Genomic DNA, 25,976 nt, shown 5'->3' on the forward strand with positions numbered 1-25,976 from the left:
TTGCCTACATCTGTGCTGCATCCATTCTGTTTAAGCAGGAGAAAGACAACTCCAGTGGTTAGCTGTTTAAAAATCTTTTTTTTCTGATTTAGACATCTAAAAATCTGTAATCAAGGAAGAAAATGAAAACGTTAGTACTTGCACTAACTGTTTCAGACTGAATCTAAAGGAAGATAAAAGGAAACACTAATTCCAGGGGCTAAAAAGCAATATGATCGAGAATTTACACTTCCTGGAATGCAGAAGCCAGCGGCACTATTCAAAGTCAGTAGCATTGTTTTTGACAAGTTTAATCAAACTGGATGAAGTATAACAATTGTCACACTTCTCTGAGGAGCACACTGGGAATCAAGACCTGCTATTTCCGGAATCATCCCGGAAGTTAGAAATGTTATCAAAACTCAAAATTCCCCAAAGTACCTGTCTTTTAGTCCCAGGTTAACAGAAAGAACAGACCAGGTTTCAGAAATGCATTCTAGCTTGAGAAAAGAACTCTGAACTATCAAAGTATGACATTACTTGTTAAATTATAACCTCCTTATATAGCTCTGCTAATACGCACACACAGAAGGACATTAAAAAATTGGTTTTGTGGAGGGAAAACAGGGAACGCAGTTCCAGGATCCCTGTCCACAGGGTTCACTGAGATGATCCTTTTGTTTGTCTGGACTTTCTATTCATCAGTCTCTCTCTCACTCTCTCTCTCTCACTCACCCCCAAGTGTTTTCTAGTTCCTTGCAGGAAGCACAGGGTCACAAATTATAATGTCTCTGATTTATTAATTCAAAGCCACAGCTTACAGCAACTGGTGAGAGAAAATAAACTGGCTGTCCTCAGACTTGGGGTACTTTTTAATGCAGAAGAAAAGATATTACCTCCCCTTCCAAAAGTCCAAAAGCTTCTGGCTATATCATCCACATACACAAGATGTTCAGCTGCCTGCAAGCCAATCACATAGTTAATGGCAGGTAGTAGACCTTTGTTATTAACCACTCCACAGAGCGATCAGGTACTTGCTGCCAAATGAATCTCACTTTGTACAGACCTATTGGTGCCAGTTTGAATGCAATGAACTTCCACCACTGGGTTGAACAAACAATAGTGTAAGCAACATTCACAAGAAGTGCTCATGGTGTGCTTTTAAAAAGTCCAACCATACCATCCACAATCCTTGGTTTTTAAAACTGTCCTTTTTTCACTTCAGGCCACAATCAAAACCACAGAAAAATTAGACAAGGATGTGAACAATGTCAATCTTTAACATCATGGGCTAGAGGGTTTGCTATGAAGCATTTCAAAAAAGGAGGCTGCTAACAATGAGAAGCAATTGTCAATTCTCTGCAACTGAGCTGCTTCATGTATTTCACTTCGTACAGAAAAAGCATTGTGATGCTGCCAAGATGTTTAATTTAAGATATGGCTGCACAGACAGTGGAATATCTTATTGCTCAACACCATCATGATGATTTTTCATTTTTTATGTTCATAAAATTGTTACGTTTTGGGACAGTGTCTTTAACTGAGAGTAAATTAAAGGGGATCATGATCGGATGGTTTGATTGTTGGATTTTAAAAAGGTCCAGGATTGTTTTATGAGTAGGAAAGCGCATTATGTTCACACTTGGAGACAATGACAACAGCCTCTGTGCTAACGATGTGCTCTGAGCTTCCAAAGTCGCAGAAAAGTGTTCAGAATGTCAACTTGTAAATAGTTATGCTTTTAACTGTCCATTTTACTCTAAAAAGAAAGAAAATTGGGTTCGTATGGGTGACTAATCAGCATTTCTACATGGACAAAGTGCCCATGGGATACACATTGCCATGGAAATGGGCTTTGAGATGGGAAGGATTTCCAAGATGCTGCCAAGATCTCTCAGACACTGTCGGTGGTGCTAGGATTCAGGACAGGAAAAATGTAACTAGAAGCTAAAATTCTCAGTGGTTCGCCATTCTGGATACAGTTGGAAGCTCAGGCTTGGATTGAGAAGACCAAATTTTTGGAGAATTAGAATGAGGCAAGAAGTTTTGTCTTGCTATAGCTCAAGGAGGAATCTCCAGGAAAACTTTCACAATAAAAGAACTTCTGGAATTAAAAATTTTCCAGCCTGGGAATGGAAAAGATCTCAAGTAAACCAGTGAGAGATAAGAAATGTCTTGGAGTGAATATCTACCTGAAGGACAATATAATAAATATCTGATAGTGAGTAGGTTGTATCAAAAGTTTGTTTTGTAGTTTGATGCAGTAGTTACCTATGAATATAAAGTTTAATAAGTAGACCGTTGTTACAGTAAATGTCTTTAAATATAATGAATATTCTTTCTTAGACAAGAGTGTGGTGCTGGGTAAAGCACAGAAGAACGTCCTCCCACCCTGACTCCTGTAAAAATGCTATCCCTTATTCCCAATTCCTCAGCATCTGCTCCCAGGAAGTCCAATTCTACCAAAGAACACACCAGGTGGCTTTCTTCTTCAAATATTGCAATTTCCCCTCCCACATGGTCGATGATGCCCTCCAGCGCATCTCATCCACTTCCTCCGCCTCTGCCCTTGAACCCCACCCCTCCAACTGCAACAAGGACAGAACCACCCCCCCAACCCCGTCCTCACCTTCCACCCCATCAACCTCCATATACATCGTATCATCCTCCACCATTTCTGCCACCTACAAACGGATCCCGCCACCAGAAATATATTTCCCTCCCCACCTCTATCCGCTTTCCATAAAGACCATTCCCTCCATGACTCTCTTGTCAGATCCATGCCCCCCCACCAACCCACCCTTCCCTCCTGGCACCTTTCCCTGCCACCACAGGAATTGCAAAACCTGTGCCCACACCTTCCCCTCACCTCTGTCCAAATCCCAAAGGAGCCTTCCACATCCATCAGAGTTTTACCTGCACTTCCACGCATGTCATTTACTATATCCTTTGCTACCAGTGCGGTCTCCTCTACACTGGGGAGACAGGACACCTAGTTGCAGAGTGCTTCAGAGAACATCTTTGGGACACCTGCACCAACCAACCCCACCAACTCGTGGCCGAACACTTCAACTCCCCCTCACACTCCGCCAAGGACATGCAAGTCCTGGCCCTCCTCCATCGCCTCAGTCTAACCACCCAACGCCTGGAGAAAGAATGCCTCATCTTCCGCCTTGGGATCCTCCAACCACACAACGTCAATGTGGATTTCACCAATTTCCTCATTTCCCCTCCCCCCCCCCAACCTTATGTCAGTTCTGACCTTCCAACTCGGCACCAGCCTCATGACCTGTCCTACTTGTCCATTGTCATTCCCACCTATCCACTCTTCCCTCCTCTCTGACCTATCACCATTACCCCCACCTCCATCTACCTAATGCACTGTCAGCTACCGTCCCCCCAGCCCCACCCACCCCATTTATATCTCTACCCGCTCGGCTCACAAGCCTCATTCCTGATGAAGTACTCTTTTCTGAAACGTCGATTCTCCTGTTCCTCAGATGCTGCCTGACCTATCATCCTTTTCCAGCACCCCACTCTCTACTCTGATCTCCAGCATTTATCGGAAAAAGTGAGGTCTGCAGATGCTGGAGATTAGAGCTGAAAATGTGTTGCTGGAAAAGTGCAGCAGGTCAGGCAGCATCCAAGGAACAGGAAATTCGACATTTTGGGCATAAGCCCTTCATCAGGAAGGGCTTATGCCTGAAACGTCGAATATCCTGTTCCTTGGATGCTGCCTGACCTGCTGCGCTTTTCCAGCAACACATTTTCGTCTCCAGCATTTATAGCCCTCATTTTCTCCTCGTATTCTTTCTTAGGACCTGGTGCAGAGGAGTGAATTGGATGTCCTCTTTTTAACCTCCCCGGTTGACTGCAACAAAGATTTAATGTTCTTTGTTAACACAGGGCTAAATCTCACTCCAACTGTTTCAACAGAAAAAGAGTTAGGAGCTAATTACAAGTCTCTCTTGAGTGAAAGAGAAGAGGAATTTTTTAAGACACAACATAAGACTCAAACAGGCAGATGTTGATACTAGGTTAAAAGAGGTTGTGTCCAATACAAAAGGGAAGAAAGAAGAATACTTAATTTGAAGTCCTTAGGGTATGCTTAAGGAGTAATGTGTTAAACTGAGACCAGAATTTGACAGGCTATCCTGGATCATTCTCCAGTGTGATATTGTAGATATCGAGTTCCTTGTGTTTGCATACTTCGCAAATTTATGTTGTCAGCAGTAGATTTATTTATCCTGAGCCAAAGATGGGGAAAGCTTCTTCTGGCGCTCTGGTAAAAATGTATTTCTTGTGCTTTGCCAAAGTATAGATTTGAAATAGGGGTTGTTTATGTCTTCCATGTGTGGGCCATCACTTCCAAGCTGATAATTATGAGTTTTTTTCATTTCCACTACATGAAACTCATCCATAAGTTGTAAATTAAAAATTGGACATATAGGTCGCTTCATATCTACCTGGCTTTGGTCTCTTGCATTGTTACTTTCCGTTCAGACAATTTTGCTTATTCCACATTGATTTTCTGGAGCTTATTGCAATAAGTGTCAACCATATTGTCAGTTTATCCCCCCTTTTTAATACCATTTCTAGTCACGAAAGTCTGTTGAATTAAACTCAGATAATGGAAGTCAAAGGTTGATTGTCCATAGTTCTTCATTATTATGATCATTATGTAATGTCCACAAAGCCATGGTAATAATCTATTGAATCTTCCACTCATAACTTCATTCCTGCCTCAGACCATTTGTTTTGGGATCACATTGAACAATGCCTGTATTTGGTATTCATTTGTCTCAGGAAGTAATGACTTCACATCTGACTAACAAACTGTATGCCTTTACAGGTTAAACATGGGACAGAATGACGTTCTTACCTTTTACGATGGTGATGATCTAACAGCAAGAATATTGGGCCAGTACACAGGCACTCATCATCCGTTCAAACTGTATACAACCATGGCTGATGTCACCATTCAGTTCCAATCTGATCCGGCAACCAATGTGTTTGGATATCAGCAGGGATTTGTCATTCATTTCTATGGTGAGCCAAAGATTTTGCTTGTCCAATTAAACTCAACAATTTATTTCGCTGACTGAAAACAAGCAGATCCTGCTTAGAAACTGCACTCAAAACTGGCTCAGGTTTTACTGTAGAATATATCTCTCACACTTGGGATATTCTTTATACTTGTTTCAGTGAGGTGCGAGTCAATCCTTTTCCTCAGACCACCAAAGAAATGACAACCGATAATTAGACTGCGGTAAATATTTGCCACAATAATTACTATTATTGTGGTTTTCGTGGTTTGATAGCCAATGTCATTCATTTCTATCATGCTCCTACAGATTTTGTTCATGAACTTTATTCCTTACTGGTATGGGGTGAGGGAGAAACAGGATTACAGCTGAGCAGTTGTAATGAGTCAGGAGTGTTGTGCAGTCTGAGCTATGTATGTCCCCATAGGCATCATCAATCACAGCTGTCCCTGCAACTTGGAGGCAACATGAGTTCTTGCAGAAAGCAAGCTCCCACAGACAAATCCACTGAAATTCTCTTATTAAGAGAAACTTAAGCTCAAGTATTAATCTGCACTGCATTTCTTGTCAATCTTCCAAGAATCTGGCATCATGGTTACTAGGCAGCTTCCGAATGTAGTTGACAAAGCCTCCAATCCTCCCATTACTGTGGGAGGTTTTTGTTCCTTCAGTTTTCCCCCACCTGCTACACTCAGGCATTATTCCTCATACAACTGGTAGAAAGTTTCCTTAATCGTTAAAGGTCAATCCTACAATTTATTACTGAGCCACTAATTGCCTTTGTTGTTTCATTAAGCTGAGTCAATTTAAGAACTGTTCTAGCAAACAGATTTGACATATAATTATAAAATTCTCAGCTGTGTACGCCAATCAAAATAATTAAAACTGCAGAAACCACGATCTAAAGAGACCTGCTTTAATCTTCTGAATGATTGATGGTACTGTTTTAGAACTGGAAAATAGCTTTGATTTCATCTTTCAAGATGATTTTGGCTGCAATTTTCCAAGAAACCGTAATCAGAGCACTCAGGTTTTTAGCATCATTAGCAACAGTAGAATGTATCTTCTCTGATGCTTTGTGATCGGAATAGTGTGGGGCAATTTACAGAAATCAAAGCTGGTTGTATTCTTCCTGTTTACCCTTAAGTTGGACTTTACATACATTGCTCCAACATTTCTAATTAATCGTTACTCCCATTAAAAACGGTTGTTGTATAATTTCACAGTGCATTCTAAGAAAGTGTCATACTTTGTTTTGCTTGATGGTTACTGTGGTTCCAATAACCCATGGTCACTGGCAGCAGAACCTGGACAATGTTCAGGTTTGGACTGATGAGTGGCAAATGGCAAGTGTCAGATAATGATCGAGTCAAACAAGAAGAAATCTTACAGTCTCCCTTTGACGTTCAGTGATATTGTTATCACTGAATCCATAATCATCAAAAACAACCTGTGGGTTACTATTAAGCAGTAACTTAACTAGACCAGCCTTGAAATACCGTGGCTGCAAGAGCAGGTCAAAGGCTGGAAAGTCTAAGATCTCCTGACTTCCCAAAGCCTGTCCACCATGAACAATACACAAGTCAGGCATGCTCTCCACTTGTCTGGATGAAGTAGTTTCAACAACTCAACAAGGCAGCTGCCATGTGGGTACACCAACATCTCTCAGTGTCTCTCTTTGTGACATAACATGAAGATCAAAAGGTTAATGGCTACCCAGCCACCAGCAGTGGGGAACCTATTAAGGCAATTAAAGATTCAATTAAGGCCAATATTCTGTGGTCAACTGGAAATTTCCTGTTGGCTGCAGGTCCACCTCCTTTGGCAGCTAAAGCCCAGTGACCAATGTAGGAGGACTGGGGATGAGGAGGAACTGCTAGTACACCAACACTGCTTTAAAACACCCCACCACAGATTACATTCTGAGGTGGTCACGACTATGGCTCTAGACCGCTCTGAGAAGATCATCTTCCATTGAAGCAGCATCAGGATTGTGGCCAGTTGCCATCTAACCTTTTCCAAATATTTTCAAAGGGTGTCTTGTTGAGGTCCTTACTTTCTTCTACATACATTAGCAGTTCCTACTTTTGTGATCAGTGAATGCTGGAGGATCCTCTGTGCATCCATCAGCCTGGAAGTCTGCCTTCAGTCGTAATCCTGATCCCTAATGGACCAGCTCACAATAACTAACGTCAAGTGTTGATATGATGCAAGATTGGAATCCAAACACATATTTGGCCTCCTGACCCCAGAGCTAATGCTTGTTGCTCTGTATTTGGTGCACTTTCTAAATATTTAATGGTGTGTACATTACTTCACCAGATTTGGTCAGCATTCATAGTAGAGTATACACTGGGACCTTGAGTACCTTTGCTTTTTTCCTTCACTACAACCTTGACATTCCACAATAACCTGTATGTTCATCAGGGCTATCTGCAGTGTTTTGAAGAGCTTTTTTTAATCATTAGTTCCAGGGCATCCAATATTGCTTTTATTGGTATAGATTAATGTTTTTGAGTACTCCATGCCATTTAGAACTCATACGTTTGTTTAACTGCTGAAAATGCTTTTTCTTTACATGTCTGGTTCACTGACATGTTTAAATCAGGCAGGTTTTCCATTCAATTTAAAATTGACAGCTCTGCTGAGATCAGTGGTGCGTGAGCTGTTGTAGGGATTGATGGGTGTGCATTCATGCTGCCTTAAGAAAAGAAGGCACAATTTGCATTTATATAACACCTTTCATGACTGAGCAAGTCCCAAAGCACTTCACAGTCACTGTAGTACTTTTGAGCTGTCATCGCTGTTGTAGTGGAGGCAAACATAGCAGTTAATTTGTGGACGTATAGCAGAGAAATTAATGACCAGATAGTCTGTTTACGAGCTGTTGACTGTAGGAGAAATAGTACCAGGAAATGTCCCCCTCCTCCACTTTAAGCAAAGCCCTAGCATTTTTCACGTCCAATTGAGCTGGAAGATGAGGCCTTAGTTTATGGATTTAGCCAGAAACTGGCACCACTAACAATGCAGTAGCCCTCAGCCCAGTACCGAAGTATCAGCCTGCATATAATAGTCTACCGTTGGTGACAGAACTGAAAATGTGTTGCTGGTTAAAGCACAGCAGGTCAGGCAGCATCCAAGGAACAGGAAATTCGACGTTTGGGGCAAAAGCCCTTCAGCTTTAACCAGCAACACATTTTCAGCTCTGATCTCCAGCATCTGCAGACCTCACTTTTTACTCGTTGGTGACAGAAAGCATGCTCATCATTTGAGAAAGTTTCATCACCCATTTGCAAAGGAAATCACAATCACCTGAATTTCTTTTTCAGTAGCAAAATGAATCAAAAAGAAATAGTACAGTGATTGAAGTATTTTTGAACTGTTATTATCGTTAGGCTTTTATTGCTAAAATTGGGTCTTAATGTAAATCTGCAATTAAGATCAGCAGTTGGCCTGAGCTTTAAAGGAATGATGGGGAAATCTTTCAGTAACAAACCTCTTTGTGCCAAGGTGACCTTTAAATGAAGAATATTACAGTGTGCAAAAAAAATGTTTTTGCCTCAAAAATCAATACCTTAAATTAAGGTATTCGAGGATGAAAATAAAATATTATTTTAGTCAAATCCCAATGCAATATGTAATTAGACTCAGTATTGTGAAGCTGTAGCAGTAACAGGCCTAGAGTTTATTGTTCCTCGCTGGAAATCTCACTGACAATGAACTGCGCACAACACAAGTGTTTAGAATGTAGCATAAACAAAACTTGAAACATTTAATGTGCTGTGCATTCTTATTCATTCTTTAAGCACTTAGCAGCTCTGAGTCTATTTGATAAAATGGCATTGAGTAAATAAAATGAATTGGATCAAACAATTTAACTGTAGCTGTATATTCTCCCAAAAAGGACAAGTGAAATATAAGACAGTTTCTACTTGGAGTCCATATTCTTGTGAAATCATACGATACGAGCCAGCACTGCAAGTGTACATGTGCAATTTACAAGTAAAAGAGGCTGCTAATGTGGAATTATTTCAGACTTTGAACATTGACATTTTGTATGTAACAGCTGAGCTTCAGCAGAAAATTAAAATCTTTCATAATCAGATTGTACTATTATGACAATTGCTGCCAAGTTATCTGATTTGGTGATATTGAAAAGATACTTGAAGGGATATGTAGTTCTCAGAAATATAGCATTTAATTCATTGTTTCCTTGCTTCTCAACTCCCTCTCTTCTATTACTATTGTGGATTTTGGGGGTTTACGGTCACAGTTACTAAATGCAGACAGTTAATGATTTGGAGCAATTTTCAGATAGTTTATTGAGTTTAAAGAGCAGCAGTTTGTACATGGTACGCTAGTCAATTAAAGAAAGTGTACAACCATGACAATTGGGAATGGTTCACTGATAGCAGAGGCCAAACAAACTGTTGGAGTGAAATGTGTTGCCCTTATTAAAGTTGTGGGGGCAGCATCCCATTCTCTGGACGAAATGATAGGGAACTGTACCCTGGGTCTTATTCCACATCTTTTGGTTCATCTTCCATCCGGAGAAGACAGCTCTGTGAAGACTGCCGGACGAGGACTGTTGCCGACTAGGTCTGCTGGATGAGGACTGCTCCCTGAGGATAGCTCTCTAAGAACTCCCCAGTGAGTAGCCTCTCTGCTCCTGTGCACTAATTCATGTATCACATTTCCAGGGGGAAATTATTTTCTCTGTCAATCAGTTGTCCAAACCCTTTTGTCTAATGGCCATAGGACAATTACTCATGATGTTGGATTTTCTTCTTGTCCACCTCCATTTGAAGGTTAGTTTTCGTTCCATCCAAGAACAAAACCTTCTTTTCTGAACAGCACATGGGTAATAGGGTACAACTGGCACCAGATGAATTGTTGACACTATTCAACATGACCTCTGTGTTTCTTGTAATTCTCCCCTTTCATTTTCCCAGACTAGAATTTTGGAAAGTTAATTACTTCTGTAATAGCTGTTAAATGAACTTTCATACTTTATGGTAAGTGCTAGGAAAATTTCAGTTGTAAGATACCCAAATATTCACCACCATTAGGAAGAGTAGCTGAATTCAAGTGATTCAAATCTAGTAATGTCTAACCTTCCAGTCACTTGTCATTTTATAACACCATCTTGCTCTGATAAACACATTTCTGTCCTAGATCTGCTGGAGTGAAACCCAATGCAATCAACAGGAGCAGCGTCACATTTTCCCATCAGGCACTTTACAGCTTTCAGGACTCAACATTGAGTACATCAACTTCAGATCGTAAACCCTGACCTCCATTTTGTTTCAGTCATTTTGAGCCCACAACCTTCTGACTCTCAATGAAGAGTTTTAGCAACTGAACTAATGCCACCATGTGTGAATTGTGTACCATCATCAACTTGTCACTAATGTCACATTAGTCCATCTGTTCTCTCTGGTGTGTTCATACTGATTGTGCCAAATTAATGCTTAGCATTAACTGTCAATATTGTTGACTTCTAAAATGATCAGTTTATGCCATCTGCATTATCAGTGTGAATTCACTGTTTTATATCCCAAAGCTTTTCCTGGTTAACTACAGATACTCATACAAATAGTTACATAGAGGATACAAGTTTAGCAATTTCCTTTGGATTTATGCAGCACTTGACCTTCTCCTCATCTTGACTCTGCAACCATATTTCTTCATGGGTCTCCTGAGCCCAGCTTCTCTTAGAACTGCAGAGAGCTTCATTGCATGATATAACATCAGAGGGCAGTCAGGACAATGCACCATTTTACAGCTTCTGGTCTTGTTTTAGTGAAGGAGTAAGTGAATGAATGGGTGTGATAAAAGATTGATTAAGTTGGTGAGATGACAAGTGGGTAGAGTGGCAGCTAGGTGGAGATGTGGGTCAGGGATTAGTTGGCTCAGATTATCAGATATTGAGGTATAGCCAAGTCTGGTTGGAAGGATGGCTTGGTGGTCAAAGGCTGAGTGGTAAGGTTGGGTTGGGTGTAGTCAGGGGATCATAGTGTGGTGGGGGAATTATTGCTTCAGATTATGTTGGAATGTGTAGTTGTCGGGTCAGAGGGTAAGTGGGTGAGTGTGGTCATGGGATATTTTAGGGGAGGTGGGTGGGAGACATGGGGGGAGTTACAGGAGAGGTCAGCACGAGTGATTATAGGCCAGTCTGTATTTATCCAGGACTAAAACTATGTTTTAATCTCTCTAACATTATCTGCGAATCTAACAAGGTGAGTACTAGAGAACAGTTCAACTTCAGGGAGTTGGAGACTTTAGCAGTGTTTGAGTTTTTTTTAATGAATAAAATTAACTCTATACTTTCTTACTGAAGGTCAGGCTGGCTTGTTTCTTCACAGGTTTACATCTGTTCATGTGCTGTTAAACTGAAAATACCACACCTTTTAAAAAATTCAAACTCCATTATACCAGTCCCAGGAGTGAGAAAAGAAATTTATTCGCCCCTCCAGACTTGGTCGGAACATTTTGTCATTTCCAATGTGTTGGTGTTGGCACCTATTCTGTCTGAATGCATTTCCATGCACAATGAGGAGCAGCATACCCAGGAAATAACCAGTCTCTCTCTCTCTCTGTCACAAAACTACAAAAAATACACTGAGCTGACCTGACCTAATTATATGTATCACAACTTCTGGCCTTTTATAACCAGAGGTCACACATTTAAGATGTTTTGCAAAATAACCAAGGATTGCACAAAGGAAAGTTTCTTTTCACAATAAATACTTTGGATTGGATATACTGTCTATGGCATGGCAGATATGGATGTTGCCTTCAGAAGGGGAAAGACTGTGTTAATGGGCAATGCCACTGCTAGGTGAGGTATTGTTGTTCATGGGTGTGAGAGGTGAGAGAGTTATACCTAACAAATGGGCTGAATGCCCCCTGACTACTGTACTGTAACAATTCAGTGATTCTGAATGTGACAAAGATGATCGCATCTGTTGCATTGAAACTTGTTCCAAGCAGGAATCAAGAAACCAGACCTCAGCAATTTCTCATGTTACATTTTAAACTAGTTGCAAGATCTGGATAAACACAGTGACAGTCTTAAGTTTCGTTGCTAACCTATGCACTTGGTGTTTTTTTAAATTGCCTGATCTCCATATAGGTCCAGTGTAGCACTGACAACTAATCTGCCTTCTTTTCATTGAAGCCCGGGATTCCCCTAGCAAAGAAATTTGCAAACTACTTATAGTTGTTGCTGTCTTTTCTCAGATCTTGCAATTATTTAAAATTTAAATTTACAATGGCACCATGTCTCGAGTGCAACTGGGCAGATGGATCATGATAGGCATTTTTAAATTTTGATTTGATTTATCCCTGGAGCATCAGAGGCTGAGGGGTAAGTTTATAGAGGATTATAAAATCGTGAGGGGTATGGATAGAGTAAATAGACAAGGTCTTTTCCCTGGGATGGGGGTGTCCAAAACTGGAGTGCATAGGTTTAGGGTGAGAGGGGAAAGTTATAAAAGAGACCTAAGGGGCAACATTTTCACGCAGAAGTTGGTACGTATATGGAATTAGCTGCCAGAGGAAGTGGTGGAGGCTGGTACAATTGCAACAAATAAGAGGCATCTGGATGGGTACTTGAATAGGAAGAGTTTAGACGGATATGGGCCAATTGCTGGCAAATGGGACAAGATTAATTGAGGATGTCTGGTCGGCTTGGACAAATTGGACCGAAAAGTCTGTTTCCGAGCTGTTGTCTTATGTACTGAGATACAGTGAAAAGTATTGTTTTGCACGCTAACCAGACATGCATAGGACAGGATAATAGAACAGAATTCAGAATACAGTATTACAGCTACAGAGAAGGTGCAGAGAAAGGTCAAATCTAACATATGAGAAGTCTAATAATAAGTCTGATGATAACAGGTGAGAAACTGTTCTTAAATCTGTTGGTGCATGTTTTCAAACTTCTGCATATCTTCATGATGGAAGAGGGTGGAAGAGAATATAACAGCAATGGAAGGGGCCTTTGACTACATTGACTGCTTTCCCATGGCAGCAGGAAGCCCAGACGGAGTCAATGGAAGGAAGGCTGGCCTTTGTGATGGACTTGGTCTGTGTTCATGACTCTGTAATTTCTTGCAATCTTGGGCAGGGCATTTGCCACACCAGGCTGTGTGGCATTGAGAAGAGTCTTGCCGAATATCCTTCACCTTCTGAGGAAGGTGTTGGTATGCTTTCTTGACAGTAGTGTTGACGTGGATGGACCAGGATAGATTGTTGGTGATAATTACTCCTAAGAACATGAAGATCTCAACAACCTCCACCTCAGCACTATTGATACAGACAGGACATTTTGCATTGGGAACATTCTTTCCAAACAGGGAAATAAAGGAGATAAAATTGCAGGTATATGAAGGAACAGCATGAGATAAAACAACCTGGGTTGTTCTTTAAAAGAGCTGATGGTCACTTGAGGTGCTGAATGGCCTCCTCCTGTATTTACTGTTTCACTGTTTGGAAGATTTGGTACCTCTTCCCAATGTAAGTGGCAATTTCCATCTTCTAAAACACTGAAAGTTTTCATCTGATTCCTTTTTTATGTTGACCTGCATTTGGTCATGGTGTTTTATGTTGACTCCTAAGCAGTAGTCTAAGTTCTGGTGCCTCAGGCAGCTTTAATGAAGTGGAAGCAGTTTTTACACTGCCGCCAGTAAAATGTTTGTCCGTCCAGTTCATGAAGCATGGTTCTGGACGTAAAACGGCTGGATTCACTAATTCTGACAGATAGGATATTCAGTTTATTTAAAAAAGAAGGCCTTTATGATATTAGACTTGCCATAGATGGCTGGCCTACACAAGACCTTTTTTAGATGTTTGGTATTATTAATAATGATTATTAGGGAATTATTATCAGAGTATTTGCCTGCCGAATGATATGTACACTTTGGGAACAGATGATGCAAACACCACATCTAAAACCTAGATTATAGATCACATTAGCATAGCAAACACGCCTTCATTTTTAAGGTTGCTGCTTTCATTATGAGACACCCGCTTTTCATTCTCTAATATTCAAAGGATGCACAAAAATATACAGGTAGTCAGTGGGTTACGAACATCCGACTTAAAATGTCACATACCTCCAGCTTCTCATTTTAAAAAATTATTTTTTAAAAATCCGAGTTACATACAATGTTTCATCCTAACGAACTGGCGGACTAATTAGCCCGTATCTATTCCAACTTCCAGACAAATTCAGCTTACGAACAGCTGAAAAAAACGGGACTTGTTTGTAACCTGGAGACTTCCTGTAGAAGGATTACTTGTGTGCAAGACCTTGCAAAGACTCTAACCCTTATAGTTACCCTGCATGTTTAACACTGTAACATTGTATCCTGCAGTCTGGTCTGTTACCCTGATGCACTTGGAAAGTACAATCTCCCTGTAAAGTACTTAAGACAACACTTTTCACTCTATCTCAGTATGCATGATAGTAGCAGATTAAATCAAATCAAATATTTTTTAAAAGCCCAGTTACTCATATCTTACATGCACACAGGTATTATCTTCTGATTTCAATTATTTTACTTACTTTGCTGTTGTCTCTTTCATACCATTCAGTGGAAATCAGATTTTTAATAAAAGCATCACTTGCATTCAGGAAATCCTGCAGGAGTTTCACAAAATGGTCTTTTGAGCTGCTCTTTCCGAGCACCTGGCTTCAGAGGTTCCCTGAAGAGGGCTCCATTAACTTACACAAATTAATATTTTAGTTCTCCTGGGATTCAAGCCACGCCAGTGAACAACACAATGAGAAACATTGCTCACTGTGCAAAATAAAAGGGCAACAGTTTTTTTTTACTTTACTGTCCTTTGTCAATTCTTCTGACATATAGCCTGCTAAAAGTAATTTGCCTGCAATAGTGAAATAATAGTCATCTACATACATTACTGAAGTATATGATCCAGAAAAAGTCAACCACATAAATTGCACATTCATCTTTTGCTAATACTGTACCATTCATTCTGCTGGCCCTACATATCAATGGATTAATTATTGCAATGTTAATTGAGCCAGATTGAATTGTAACCATTAGAGCGCCTTAAACAGCTAATTGAGCATAATTAGTCTGCAAGTTAAAATATCTCACAGCTTGTACAACGTGCGCATAAATTGCAGGATACATTTAGGAGCCAATTATACAGGAGAGGTACTTGAACAATAACAAATTGATGAGGTAGGAATTGCATCAAATATCACAGAACTGTCGCTTAAAATCTCTTCAGTGGTCAAGTCTGTTATCATGGTGTTAATACAGAAGGCTTATTGTGGTATAGGGAAAGTTAGGAACTGTGGTTTATGTAAAAGGAACACATGGTTAACTGTGCAATGGGAATAGGAGCATATATAGGTGCTAGATCTTTCGGTTAGTCATACCTCTGGTAAAAGGGAGGGTAGAACTGACCCACAGAAAAGAACGGCTCGGGATGTTGATAGGGCCATGTGCATATTTTTGTATGAACTCCCTGCCATCCATGTAGGACTCACATTACAAATAAAATAGTTGCAACAAGCCTCAAGAAGTTGCTTCATCATCCTCATAATAAAGAAGATTCATAATAGACATGAAACATTAACTCTGTTTCTCTCTCCTGGGATGCTGCCAGACCAGCTGAGCCTCCCCAGCACTTTCTATTTGTATTCCTTGTCTGTGGGTCATGCACCAAGTAGAAATTATTTTATACTTTATTTTCTGAAAAGGCGTCTTAGTCTCATGACTGGCTGTGCAGGCTTTAAAACCTTTTCCTTTTTAAATAGCCCTGCTATATCTACAGCCAGCAGAATCCCAGAAGATAGTGCACGTAATCTAGTCCAGCACAGGAGCTAGTTTGTACTGCATTGTCATCTTCAGTTTAACAATTAAACCAAGGCTCATCTACTCACTTGGATGGAGGTAAAAAAGAAATCTTGGATTCTATTTTAAAGAAGAAAGTAGGAATCCTGGACAATGACCAAATTCTGCCCCAACTTTTCTCCACAGTGACCAAGCTCAGAGACATCTGATTCTGGCCTCTTTCAGAAGCAGACGGTGTCTAAAATCTGAGTCCTCCTTCATGGTGCCGCATTATCAGGGGAGGCCAAGCCACACCCACCTTTTATAGCACTAGAGGCATATCCTGGCTATTTGTTCCCCTCACACATTGAAAGGTATTGGGATATTTAAAAAATGTTTTAGTGTGTTACCAAATGAGAGTGGGAGGGCTAAGTGAGCATAGTGACAGTTGGGGTGGTGTGGCAAGGTGATAGGGCGGATAGTTGAGTTGGTGAGGATTTTCCAGGTCAGGGGCTTGTCAGGTCAGATCGGGGAGAGATCTGAGGGGAGACAAAGGGTTGGGAGGCTTGGACAGTAGTGTGGAGTCAGATGGGAGCAGGGGTGTGAGGGGACCAGCAGGTCAGGGGAAGTTGGTGGGTCAGGGGAGTTGGATGGTGGAGATCCACTTAGTTTCAATGGGGATGGTTTCAGGTCTTTGCGGGGGTGGGATGGGGGTGGGGGTCTAGGCCTAATCAGACCCGTGGAGAGTGGGCACCAATAGAATGGTTATCAGATTAAATATTAATTTTAACATTTTCTGGATCATTGTGAAAGTACATAAAAATAAGTCTTCGAGTCATTTTACTCCAACTCAGAGTTGGAAACATTTTGATAGTCCAAGGGAACAGGGCAGTTGCCGATCAGAAATTCAAACTTTTCGGGCAATTCCCTCAGAATCATGGCATGGGAAATCCACGTTGTCCAAATTTGTTTCACTGGTCATTTATCTGATTTCCAATTACTTGGTAACCTGAAGATCTGGGCCAATATTTATCCTTGAATTAACATAATTGAAACAGAGAATAGCATTTTGCTGTGCACAGATTGGCCGCTACATTTCTGACATTACAACAAAGGTACTACCAAGTACTTAATTGATTGTAAAACATTTCCAGATGTTCATGAGTTGCAAAAGATGGTGTAAAAATCCAAGTTTTTATTAGAACATCAGTATTCCTACTGGTATCCAACAGAAATATTGGGAAATGCATTGTGTGATGGATTCCCATCATTTACATTTGAATATCACACACGCACCCATATAATATCCCTACTTCAGTTCTGGTGTGATAGGCATGAGCAAGGAGCTACTAAAGAGTTTCTCAGTGCCCTTAGCTCCAATTAAATCAGAAGCAATGTAACTCAAACAAAATATTTGCTTCTGGCACTAAGTGTTATGGCAGATCTGAAACCAAGGAGGGAATTCAGCATGAGGGTAGGACAGGTTTTCCAGAATGGTAATGTCCATTTCAGCTCGTTTCACATTCCAGGCGTGGGTAAAATCCCAGATTTTGTGAGCAGGAAGTTCCAAAGCAGGTTGAGATCTTCGTTTCAAATATCAGATCACCATATATAAAAGGCACCCAGACAGCACCTCACTCTCTGTAACCCAGGTGCATCTTTCAATCCCCATCTCCCTCACCCACTTTTGGAGAAGTCAATGACCAGGAAAAAAAAATGTTGCCATGCTTTAGCAATCCCTGCAGCTTCTCTTAAAGGCCATCCAAGAAACCGGAAGATTTTTTTCCCCCTATTGATGACTATAAGACACCATCCTGACTGACGACCTAGACAGTGATGGCTTCGGTGGGCAGCATCCATGGGCCACTCAAAGGAATCTGGCTCCAGTGCCACAAGAGGATAATACGTGCTCCTTGGCTGGGTACCATTGCTTCATGCCCCTAGGTGTGTGAGGTAACATTGTCCAGTTGTCATTGCAGAGGACCATGTCAGAGGTGCCAGTTATCTTCATCAGATGCCACATCTGCAAGCAATGTCTGTTACATCTTTGCAACTACCAACATAACACAACTGGCATCACAGTGGTTCTGCCAGCAGCACAACAGAAGCAACAATATCTTGAGCAAGAGACCATACCTTGTATTGTGTGCTGTTGTGGGTCCTTTTTTCTTAGAAAATATATACTTCCCTCTGAGAGAGTTCAGCAAAATCACCAGGCTGATTCGGGGATGACAGTTTCATCATATAAACTGAGATTGGATAGACTAGGCCTTCATTACAAGATGATTTGAGTTCAGAAGGAGGCAAAAATCTACTGCAGTTATACAGGGCCTAGGTGAAACAACACAGGAGTGTTATAAGCAGTTTTGTCTCCCTGTCTAAGAAAGGATCTACTTGCCATAGAGGCAAGATTAAAGTAGCGCTGGAAAAGCTCAGGCAGCATCCGAGGAGCAGGAAAATCGACATTTCGGGCAAAGGCCCTTCAGCAGGAATGGCATAGAGACAGTTCAGTGAAGGTTCATTTCGCTGATGGCAGGACTGTCATATGAGGAGAGGTTGGTCCAATTGGTTTGGTTCTGATGTAGAATCACCAGCCTTGAATCATTAACTCAGCTTTCTTTCCACAGTTGCTGCCAGACTTGCTGAGCTTCTCCAGAAACTTCTGTTTTTGCTTCAGACCTCCAGCATCCGCAGTTCTTTGCTTGATGTTGAACTTATACTCACCAGAATAGAAGGATAAGAGGGCACCTACTTGAAACATCTAAAATGTTACCAGGACTAGACAGACTAGAAACAGGAGGGATGTTTCTCTGGTTGTGGGGTGTAGAACATATTCAGAGGGTAGTCTATCTGTGAGATTCACCACCGCAGAAGGCTGTGGAGGTTGAATCACTGAGTGTATTTAAGATAGAATTTAACAGATTTTTAAATATTAAAGCTATAAAGAAGAATAGGGTGAAAACAGAAATATGGGACTAAGATGGAGGCTTAGCCATGATCGTATTGGATGGCAGAGCAAGTCGAAGGACAATGGCATACTCCTTTATCTGGTTTCTACGTTTCCAGTTATTCATTGGTTTTTCAGAGAATGGGAGAGGACCTTATTAAAACATAAAATTCTGCCAGGGCTAGATAGACTGGACGTAGGGATAATATTCCATGAGGTGGAGGTTTGGAATAAGGGTTCACTGTCTCAAGATTCAAGGTCGACCATTTGGGTCTCAAATAAGGAAAACTTTATTCATTCAAAGCTCAAGTGGTGACTCTATGGAATTCTCTACCACATATGGGTGACACATTGGCTCAGTGGTTAGCACTGCTGCCTCTCAGCACCAAGGACCTGGGTTTGATTCCAACCTCGAGTGCCTGTCTGTGTGGAGTTTGCACATTGTCCCCGTATCTGTGTGGGTTTCCTCCCACGGTCCAAAGATGCAGGTGGTACATTGTTCAGGGATGTGCAGACTGGGTGGACTTGCCATGGTAAATGCAGAATTATAGGCTAGGAAGGGTTGGGTCTGTGTGGGATGCTCTTCAGAGGGTCAGTGTCCATTCAATGGGTCAAATGACCTACTTCCATACTGTAGGGATTTTATGACATAGCTGTAGAGGTCAGGTCACAGAATATGTTTAAGAAAGAAATAGATTCCTAGACACTAAAGCCATCAAAGAGTTTTAGAGAATGAGAATGTAGCATTGAGATCGAGGATGAGCCATAATCATATTGAATGGCAGAGTGCATTTGATGGGCCAAATGACCTACTCCTTTTTCTATTTTTTATGTATCTATCTGTCAGGGCTCACACTTAAATTATACAAATAGGTAAAGACTTAGCAGTCCAGGTACCATTCAGTGTTTCTCATCCCAAGTGGGAGAATATATACAACTGGTAGTTTTTTTTGGTCAAAAGCTAGATAAGGACAATGACACAAGCACAGAAGATAGCTTTTTGAGTTGAGTCCCCTGTTGATTTCAGTCCTACATGCCTGGCCCTGTCACATTTGCCCAGGTAAGCTGCACCCCTAACACTAACTGATTGCAGAAAGTTAAAAATCACACAATACCAGGTTATAGTCCAACAGGTTTATTTGGAAGCACTAGCTTTCAGAGCGCTGCTCCTTCATCAGGTGGACAAAGAATCACCGAGATGCTGAAGGAGCTGAGTAAACAGAGAGTTAATTATGCAAAACAGGTTAAGGTCAGAAACCTTGACCCACCTGAAACATTCTGAGAAGTTAAATGCAACGGTTTAATCCATCATTGGGAAACAGACTTATTGCCTCCTGCCCAATTACAGTCCCCACTCACCTTTCTCAAAGCTTTGGGTAAGATGGAAAATTACACCCAAAGTATCTAGTTCCACAAAACGGAAACTGAACTACAGTGGCGAATTCAAAATAGTAACAATGGCCTGACAGTTGTTTCAAAAAAACGAAGTTAATACATTGGTAAATCTTCCAATTGGTGTAAGAAAATTGTGGCATTACCCATCAAAGTTAAAAATCACACAACACCAGGTTATAGTCCAACAGGTTTATCTAGAAGCACTAGCTTTCTGAGCACTGCTCCTTCATCAGGTTGCTGTGGAGCAGGATCACAAGATACAGAATTTATAGCAAAAGTTTACAGTGTCATGCAACTGAAATGATATATTGAACAAACCTAGATTGCTATTAAGTCTTTCATCTTTTAGAATGGGTTGCAGGTTTTGGTTCATTAATATGAAAATCAGAGAACTTATTTTAAGTCACATTCTAAAGATAACTTAAGGTTTTATAAAAGGAGCTCACATCTCAGCTCAGACAATGCTTTAAAGGTGTGAGGTTAGAGTCTGTCTGTATTCCAATCTTGAGTCAGACTGGTTCTACTACCTGATGAAGGATCAGCGCTCCAAAAGCTAGTGCTTACAAATAAACTGATGGACTATAACCTGGTGTTGTGTGAGTTTTAACTTTGTCCACTCCAGTCCAACACCAGCTCTTCCACTTCATTACCCATCAAAATTATGCATCAATATGACCCATCCATAGAAGCACAATTTTTCTGTTAATTAAATTAAAATTCCTCAAGATGTTATAGGTCTGTTGGGCACTTCAGGTAAGAGATTTCATTCAATCCATGGAAAAGCAAGAAGCATTGATTATTTTACTCTCTCTTTACGTCTCTTGTCTGTTTTTTCATAGCATTTATAGGCAGTAGATCAAAATCAAAATCAAAAGAACAGACGTGGCTCACTGAGTTAAGAACAAAAGAAAGATGTTAGAATATATAAAAATCAAGTTGAGTTTGCTTCAAGAAATACCTTCCCTGTGATGTAGGTATACTCTCCCCAGTGTTTTAGTTCTAGTTTGTGATTTCCTTACCTTAATTATCTGTGATAAATATGGCACAATGGGCCAGGCTTTACTGTGAAATTAACAAGGATTCTAGCACTCGCCGTTATTAATGTGCAAATCAAACAGGAACTTCAAGTGAGTGTCAACCGATTGTTAAAAGCAAAAATGTGGACAGTGCTGTCTGAAAAGTCCTCCATGCGCTGCACAAAACTGACAACTCACCATCACACTCCCCATTCAAAATTCTTAAACCTCGCAAAGTTCATATATAATATACACACAGACTAAACACTCTACAGATATTTGGCATTTGTACATTCCAAACTGAAGATTCAATCTTCTTAATAGCTTTAGAAATCTCATTTGCAGCCAAAGCCCCTCTCTGATGCTGAAAATTAACTGTTGCAAATGTGAAATAAAAATCAAAAGAACTGCAGATGCTGGAAATCAGAAACAAGAACAGAAATTGCTTCCTGGGGAAGTCTCTGTGTGATTGCTGGAAAAGGCTTAACAGATCTGGAAGCATCCATGGCGAGAAATCAGAGTTAATGTTGTGGGTTCAGTGACCCTTTCTAAATTCTGAAGGTCACTGAACCCAAAATGTTCACTCTGATTTCTCACCACAGATACTGCCAGACCTGCTGAGCCTTTCCAACAGTTTTCATTGCAAATTTGGGGTATTCTGCATTCAAATTTTAATGATTGTTGGAAATCTTTTTACAACTGTAAATTGTACCTTTACTTTATTTCCTTTCCTCATCTTTCTCTTCTAATTCAATCATTCTGTCTTCTCTTAGTTTTCTGGACCTGATTTGATGTTCAATAGGCAATAGTTGGATGCAATTGGGGGGGTAATTATAATAGCTTGATGGGGAGGGTGGAGTGGATAAGTGGGAAGGACGGTGGACGGGTAGGACAGTTCAAGAGGGTGGTGCCAAGTTGGAGGGTTGGATCTGAGATGAGGTGGGGGGAGGGGAGAGTTGGAAACCAGTGAAGTCGATGTTGATGCCGTGTGGTTGAAGGGTCCCAAGGTGGAAGGTGAGGCATTATTCCTTCAGTTGGTGGGTGGCTTTGATTTGGCAGTGGAGGAGGCCCAAGGTTTGCATGTCCTTGGGGGAGTAGGCAGAGGAGTTGAAATGGTTGGCCATAGGGCAGTGGGGTTGTTTAGTGTGTGGGTCCTAGAGATATACCCTCAAATGTTCTGTGAGTTGGCATCCTGTCTCCCTGATGAAGAGGAGACCACATCGAGATCAACAGACACAGTGGATGAGGTAGGTGGATGCGCAGGAAAATCTTTGCCGGATGTGAAAAAATCCACTGGGGCCTTGGATGGAGGTGAGGGGAAAGGTGTGGGAGCAGGACACAGTTAGATAAACATTTAATCTGACATCATTTGGACTCTATTCATTTTGAAACTCCCTCTGGGTTAGTAGATTAGCATTTCCTCAGTGACTACAATGATTTTCTTCTACAGAGGTTTTGAGAAACGATACTTGCCCGGAAGTGCCGGAAATTCCAAACGGTTGGAAGACAACTTCCCATCCTGAACTAGTCCACGGAACTGTGGTGACGTACCAGTGCTATCCAGGATTTGAGCTGATTGGGACAGATATCCTCATGTGTCAGTGGGATTTGTCATGGAGTGGAGATCCCCCAATGTGTGAGAAGAGTGAGTTATTTGTTGAACTTCTTCCTTAATGTCCTACAATAACACGGTAACTTACCTGGTACAATAGGTAGTCAGGAAAATGCCGTAGTGCTCCAGGATGACTCATTCCTTCTCAGCTGTGAATTGCAGAGCTGAAAATATGTTTGAAAGAATTTCATATTTATCTTTTCGCCACAGGAAAGGGAATGATTTGTAAATGCCATGGTACTTTTCTGGCTGCTTTATTTTCAGCAGTTACCTCCTGATTCGAGAAAGACTTGATCCTTAAGTGAAATCCCACCTGGAATGCAATCACATCCATTCAACACTTTGGTTCATTTTAGTTTAGGTTAGAAAGACAACTGAGACAGAAACCTCAGCTGGAGACAGAGTGAATCTGCCAGAGTTGTACAAGGCACCAGTCAGACTCAAACATAAATCCAGATTGGCACAAACTAATGGTTATAGCAATCCCCTGTGGTGATTATTTATAAAGTAATAACTAAGGACAAAATAACTTGAAGCATATGATAAATCATAAAGGAATGATTCAGTTTGTGAAACATGCATAAATGTTCTTTGCTGGTACGGTTATTTTTAAGACAGTCATATTTAAAGTAGAGGCTAGATTTTATTGACGGACAGATCACACGCACACCCCCTCCCCCTCCCCCTCAGATCCTAAACTAAATAGTCAGCTAACACTTTGTCAATGGTCGGGTGGGGTGCCTGGATTAATGCAGAGTCAGACCTCGCTCCCACAAGGGCAATGAGGCCCATTCTGTCATCCTAGATGCAGCAGAAAGCATAGAGGTTACTGCAGTGAGTATGACCAGTGCCCATGAAGACATGAGGGTGTCTTTGGGACCTCAGACCAGGGATATTGGGCTCAAATAGCTGGGAGACACCAGTGAAATAGGGGAAGGGGCATCGGGAATCAGGTTAGAGAGACCAGGGTCAGAAGAGGAAAAGGGAATGTTACCACCTTGGGGTTGGGATTGAGCAACACCACCACCACCCACCGCCAATCGGCACAACCTGCAAAGCAGGCACCTTTGACTATCAAAGCAGTATCATTCCAAGAAACGCATCAACAGTCATTCGGTGTGCACAACATCTTCACTTGTCCTGCGATGTCATTCTGCTGTTTTACAATCAGGCCAGCTTCCACATGCAGCTTCTTTATCAATAGCCAAAAGTCGATGACATCTTTAATCACCAACCACAGTTATTTATGTGGAAAGCGACTAAGCTCTCCTTGCTAAATCTTGACTGAAAGCTATCTTTATAACAGAAGGAATTTTTAATGTCGGATGAACTGCAGCACCATCTATACTCAACATGATGCAGTGCAAGAGTCAATTGTGTGAACTGGAAATGAGAGTTGCAATGATAGCTATTAAAGCTGGTCACCAGGATTCAATGACTGAATCATTTGTATAATCACACAGATTTATGACATTGTCACAGCACTTTTTGTCTCACACAAAGAATTAGCGATACATTTGAAATTGACATTATGTGCCATTTACTGCATATATTAAACTTAAAAAAAGATGAACATGTTCAAAGATGATGCAGAGAAAAGCACCTTTGCTTTCCTCAGAAGTGACAGCTGATTAACTGGGAATAAATTAGACTAAGTACATGAACAAAAACTGGATGAGTGCAGCCCCATGGTCTACTGCTCAGATCCCACGGTCACTAAAATGCTGTTGTAACTGAGGGACCTTTGTACTACTTTGACTGTCTCTGTTAGAGCAGGAATCGATGTGATGTAACTCAGGAATGCACTGGAGCCCACAGCATAGAATTCCCGACACCATCTTATCCCAGGAAGTAAAGTAACCTCAGCAATTCATTCCTCCTTCCTCACAGTCACTTCAAGTGAAGTAGGTTTGGGGAGAGATGACTTGGCTGTTGTTTCCAGTAGAATGTGGACTGTCTGTCCTTTGCTCATCAGGAATCGTGTTGTAAGATACCTAACCTCCTAAAAGAGCACTGCATGGCAAATGAGAGGCTGGCTTCTTGGAGACTAGGCTGTCCCCTGGATGCTTGGCTGATGACAACTCTGAGCAGGTGTTATGGACTAGGCCAGACCACTCAAAACATTCTTAAGCAGGCAGTCCAGACTATAACTTTACAATTTGTTTCACTAAATGCACAGTGAAAATTACACAGAGTAAGTTAGCGAGGTTGACTATCTGGTTAAAAACAGACAAAAACTTATTCACAAAATTACACCATGAAACACAAAGAACAGATTAAAGAACCCCTACAGAACTCAGTCTATCCAAGCTAGACTTAATTATGCTGTTCCAAATACAAACAACAGTCCCAATAAGCAAACCCACTTAGAAATCAGTATAAATGAATGGAACAGATGCTTATAGGTTGAAGTTAGACAGGCAGAGAGAGAGAGAGCGTTTGTTTCCACACAGCTCACTGTTGAATTCACAATTAGTACTGGAATGGACTGAACTGAACTGCTCAGCTAGAGAGTTGACCACTCCCCTTTCATTGTACAGGTCACTTCTAAAACATGACCACTTTGGCCTGAAGTCTCATCTGTTTAAATATAAACAAAAAGGCCTCTCAATACCCTTTAATCCCTGGACCAAACCAGATTAATTGGCACTGAGAATGGTTTATTACCCATCTGAAAAAAAAGGACATAGTATCCTTGAGAAAAGGAACAGCTTTTAGAAAAAAGAACCCAGCTTTGTGCCAGAGGCTAGGCTTGATACCACCTTGCTCTGCAATCAATTCCAGGCCCCAACCAAGAGCTCTCATCAAGCAGATCATTGAAGTCCTTGAGCACTGGTTCTGCTGCCTGGACAGATCTAATTGCATAGCACAGGGAAGCTCACATAACATGTGTCCCACATAATGGTGGCTTACTGTTTTCTGCCCAATTTTGGTTCCACGTGAGGACACATAAGTAGGACTTTGAGGGTGAAGCAGGAAGATTATAACATCTTTCGACAGGCAGAACGCTTGAGCCGCACACAGAAATTCAGCTCAATAACCCCAGCTCTCCATATTTGACAATCAGGTCAAACATCTTCCCCAGTCCTTTTACACAACAAATTGCATCCAGCCAAAGACTGTTATTATTTGTGCAAACTAATGTTGCAGGGTCACCAGTTACTTTTA

General features: G+C 41.1%; 1 protein-coding gene across 1 annotated transcript in view; it reads left to right on the forward strand.

Annotated features, from left to right (window-relative positions):
• sez6b (seizure related 6 homolog b) overlaps positions 1–25,976 on the forward strand; it is a 428,333-nt gene that overhangs the window by 373,653 nt on the left and 28,704 nt on the right. The window contains exons 9-10 of the mRNA XM_060847773.1: positions 4,832–5,028; positions 22,647–22,841. Coding sequence (XP_060703756.1) covers positions 4,832–5,028; positions 22,647–22,841 — 392 coding nt within the window. The remainder of the gene's footprint in view (positions 1–4,831; positions 5,029–22,646; positions 22,842–25,976) is intronic.

This window comes from Hemiscyllium ocellatum, chromosome 31 (assembly GCF_020745735.1).
Source record: "Hemiscyllium ocellatum isolate sHemOce1 chromosome 31, sHemOce1.pat.X.cur, whole genome shotgun sequence".
Classification (NCBI taxonomy): domain Eukaryota; kingdom Metazoa; phylum Chordata; class Chondrichthyes; order Orectolobiformes; family Hemiscylliidae; genus Hemiscyllium; species Hemiscyllium ocellatum.